This window comes from Nanorana parkeri, unplaced genomic scaffold (genome assembly GCF_000935625.1).
Source record: "Nanorana parkeri isolate BGI_ZX_2015 unplaced genomic scaffold, ASM93562v1 scaffold644, whole genome shotgun sequence".
Lineage (NCBI taxonomy): Eukaryota > Metazoa > Chordata > Amphibia > Anura > Dicroglossidae > Nanorana > Nanorana parkeri.
In genome coordinates, this window is record NW_017306912.1 from 154,151 (window position 1) to 156,902 (window position 2,752).

Below are 2,752 nucleotides of genomic sequence, written 5' to 3' on the forward strand. Positions count from 1 at the left end.
TGTACAAAAACCCTGAGGCCCATCGGTGACCGCCCTTCTGAGCTTCGGCCGGCCCTCTGGCCATTAGTCACACACTCAAGTGTCTACTCACATCTAGTCAGCTCTTCTCAACATAAAGGCAGATTTCAAAATAAGTGCTAACGTTTTACGGAGTCCGTGTCACCAGCCCCTCCAGCGGCCTTGGTACAGTCCGGCCCAGGACTGGTGAGGGGGCTGCTAAAGGTTTAGTCCATGTACGGGGGACACGGGAGTGATGACATCACAGTGAAATCTTATTTCTGGGACTGCAGGTTAAGAGTCCCCAATTTTTCCCTCTGGTTCCAGATCGCCATGGTTTACAGGACTGTCCATATACATCACTCCGAGGACGGGGCCAATCCATTTCCAGAACTGCAGGGGTGTTCCTGGACTAGCCCATTCATAGTAACGTAGGAATGTTCCTGGGTCATTCCACTGCCAGGACTGTAGTGATATCTCAGGACCGCAGAAATAATCAAAGTAGAACACTAGAGGATAACCCCATGGACTGGCCCATTAACCGGTCCACAGGGGCCTTCAAGGATCAGTCTATTAGGGACTTGCACATGTAACTGGATCATCAGCTTGCATACACGGCAGCGATTCCCCAAAACCAGCCCACTATCTGTACCACAGAGGTGTCCCCCGGATCAGTTCAGTGTAGCGTTGTCACCGGATCGGTCCATTTTCTAGACAATAAGGTGGCCGCGGGATCATCCAATATCGTTCTATGTTGGTCCATCTCCAACAGTAAAGGGACGGAGACCGTTCCAGTCCTTTATCAAACGTTTCATGGACGGTCCATAAAATAAAAGAAGATAACGAGGTGGTGCAGCACTCCATCCGGAAACCGACACCTGGAAGACAACAACACAACCGTGAGGTGCAACCGAAACCCAATGTATCACATGGGCTCATTCACATGGTCCAAGAGGGCCGTACATGCATGTGTTCATTCCAGGGCCGGATTCCCCACAAGGCCCGGACCTCGGGGCGGCAGGGAGCAGAGGGGCGGCAGCGGTTTGAAGTCTCCGGACGGCCAGAACATCGAGTTCCGGGCGGTAATTTGTTTTCTACATTTAGCCCGGCTTTGCACAAGCCGAGGAAACCACTTGTTTGTTTACAAGTGATCTCGGCGATGTCGCCAAGATCACTTGTAATAAGACTGCAGCCGGTCCGTCCTCCATCCGCCGCTCCCCGCGCGCCTGCCTATCTCTCTCCTCACTGGCTCCGTCCTCTCCTCGCTGGCCGCCGACGTCTTCAGGATGGAGAGCGGTGAGCAGAGCGGCAGGGTTAAAAGACCGCAAAGCTAGAATTAATCTTAGAGGCTTGTGGATGAAACATATCAGGGGAGAGGGTCTCAGACGGGAACTCTTTGCTTGTTGGAGACACAGATGCCAAAGAGTTCCCATCTGAGACCTCCACATCTGATGTGTTTCACCCACAAAGCTGGACTCAACTGTAGAGGCTTGTAGGTGAAAGGCATCAGAAGGTCCCAGGAGGGGCTCTTTGCTTGCTTGCCCAGAACAATAAAGAGTCCCTTGTCTGAGACCTCCATCTGTTGACGCATTTCACATATGAAGCTGGACTTCATTGTAGTTTGTGGGTGAAGCCCGTCAGAGGAAGGGGTCTGCTTGGAACAATAAAGTTGCCAACGTTTGAATGTTCCTGGAGTGCAGCCGGCTTTTTCTCCTGATTTGCGGGGCATAAGACGGACCCCTGCCAGCGTCTAGCACCAGGGCGAGTGACCCCGGATGTAGGGCTCGGGAGCTGCACTCTGTATTTTTGTGCACGATTGATCTACAATTAGCATGCGTTGCGAGTACATTTCAAACACAGGAAGGAAATGCCCATGTACAAAAACCCTGAGGCCCATCGGTGACCGCCCTTCTGAGCTTCGGCCGGCCCTCTGGCCATTAGTCACACACTCAAGTGTCTACTCACATCTAGTCAGCTCTTCTCAACATAAAGGCAGATTTCAAAATAAGTGCTAACGTTTTACGGAGTCCGTGTCACCAGCCCCTCCAGCGGCCTTGGTACAGTCCGGCCCAGGACTGGTGAGGGGGCTGCTAAAGGTTTAGTCCATGTACGGGGGACACGGGAGTGATGACATCACAGTGAAATCTTATTTCTGGGACTGCAGGTTAAGAGTCCCCAATTTTTCCCTCTGGTTCCAGATCGCCATGGTTTACAGGACTGTCCATATACATCACTCCGAGGACGGGGCCAATCCATTTCCAGAACTGCAGGGGTGTTCCTGGACTAGCCCATTCATAGTAACGTAGGAATGTTCCTGGGTCATTCCACTGCCAGGACTGTAGTGATATCTCAGGACCGCAGAAATAATCAAAGTAGAACACTAGAGGATAACCCCATGGACTGGCCCATTAACCGGTCCACAGGGGCCTTCAAGGATCAGTCTATTAGGGACTTGCACATGTAACTGGATCATCAGCTTGCATACACGGCAGCGATTCCCCAAAACCAGCCCACTATCTGTACCACAGAGGTGTCCCCCGGATCAGTTCAGTGTAGCGTTGTCACCGGATCGGTCCATTTTCTAGACAATAAGGTGGCCGCGGGATCATCCAATATCGTTCTATGTTGGTCCATCTCCAACAGTAAAGGGACGGAGACCGTTCCAGTCCTTTATCAAACGTTTCATGGACGGTCCATAAAATAAAAGAAGATAACGAGGTGGTGCAGCACTCCATCCGGACACAGTAACCTGGTC

At 51.8% G+C, this 2,752-nt stretch overlaps 1 protein-coding gene across 1 annotated transcript in view; it reads right to left on the reverse strand.

The window, feature by feature from the left end:
• Positions 1 to 291: 291 nt before the first annotated feature.
• LOC108792450 (putative nuclease HARBI1) overlaps positions 292 to 2,752 on the reverse strand; it is an 8,431-nt gene continuing 5,970 nt past the window's right edge. The window contains exons 3-4 of the mRNA XM_018563236.1: positions 768 to 875; positions 292 to 506 (exon numbers count right to left, since the gene is read on the reverse strand). Coding sequence (XP_018418738.1) covers positions 292 to 506; positions 768 to 875 — 323 coding nt within the window. The remainder of the gene's footprint in view (positions 507 to 767; positions 876 to 2,752) is intronic.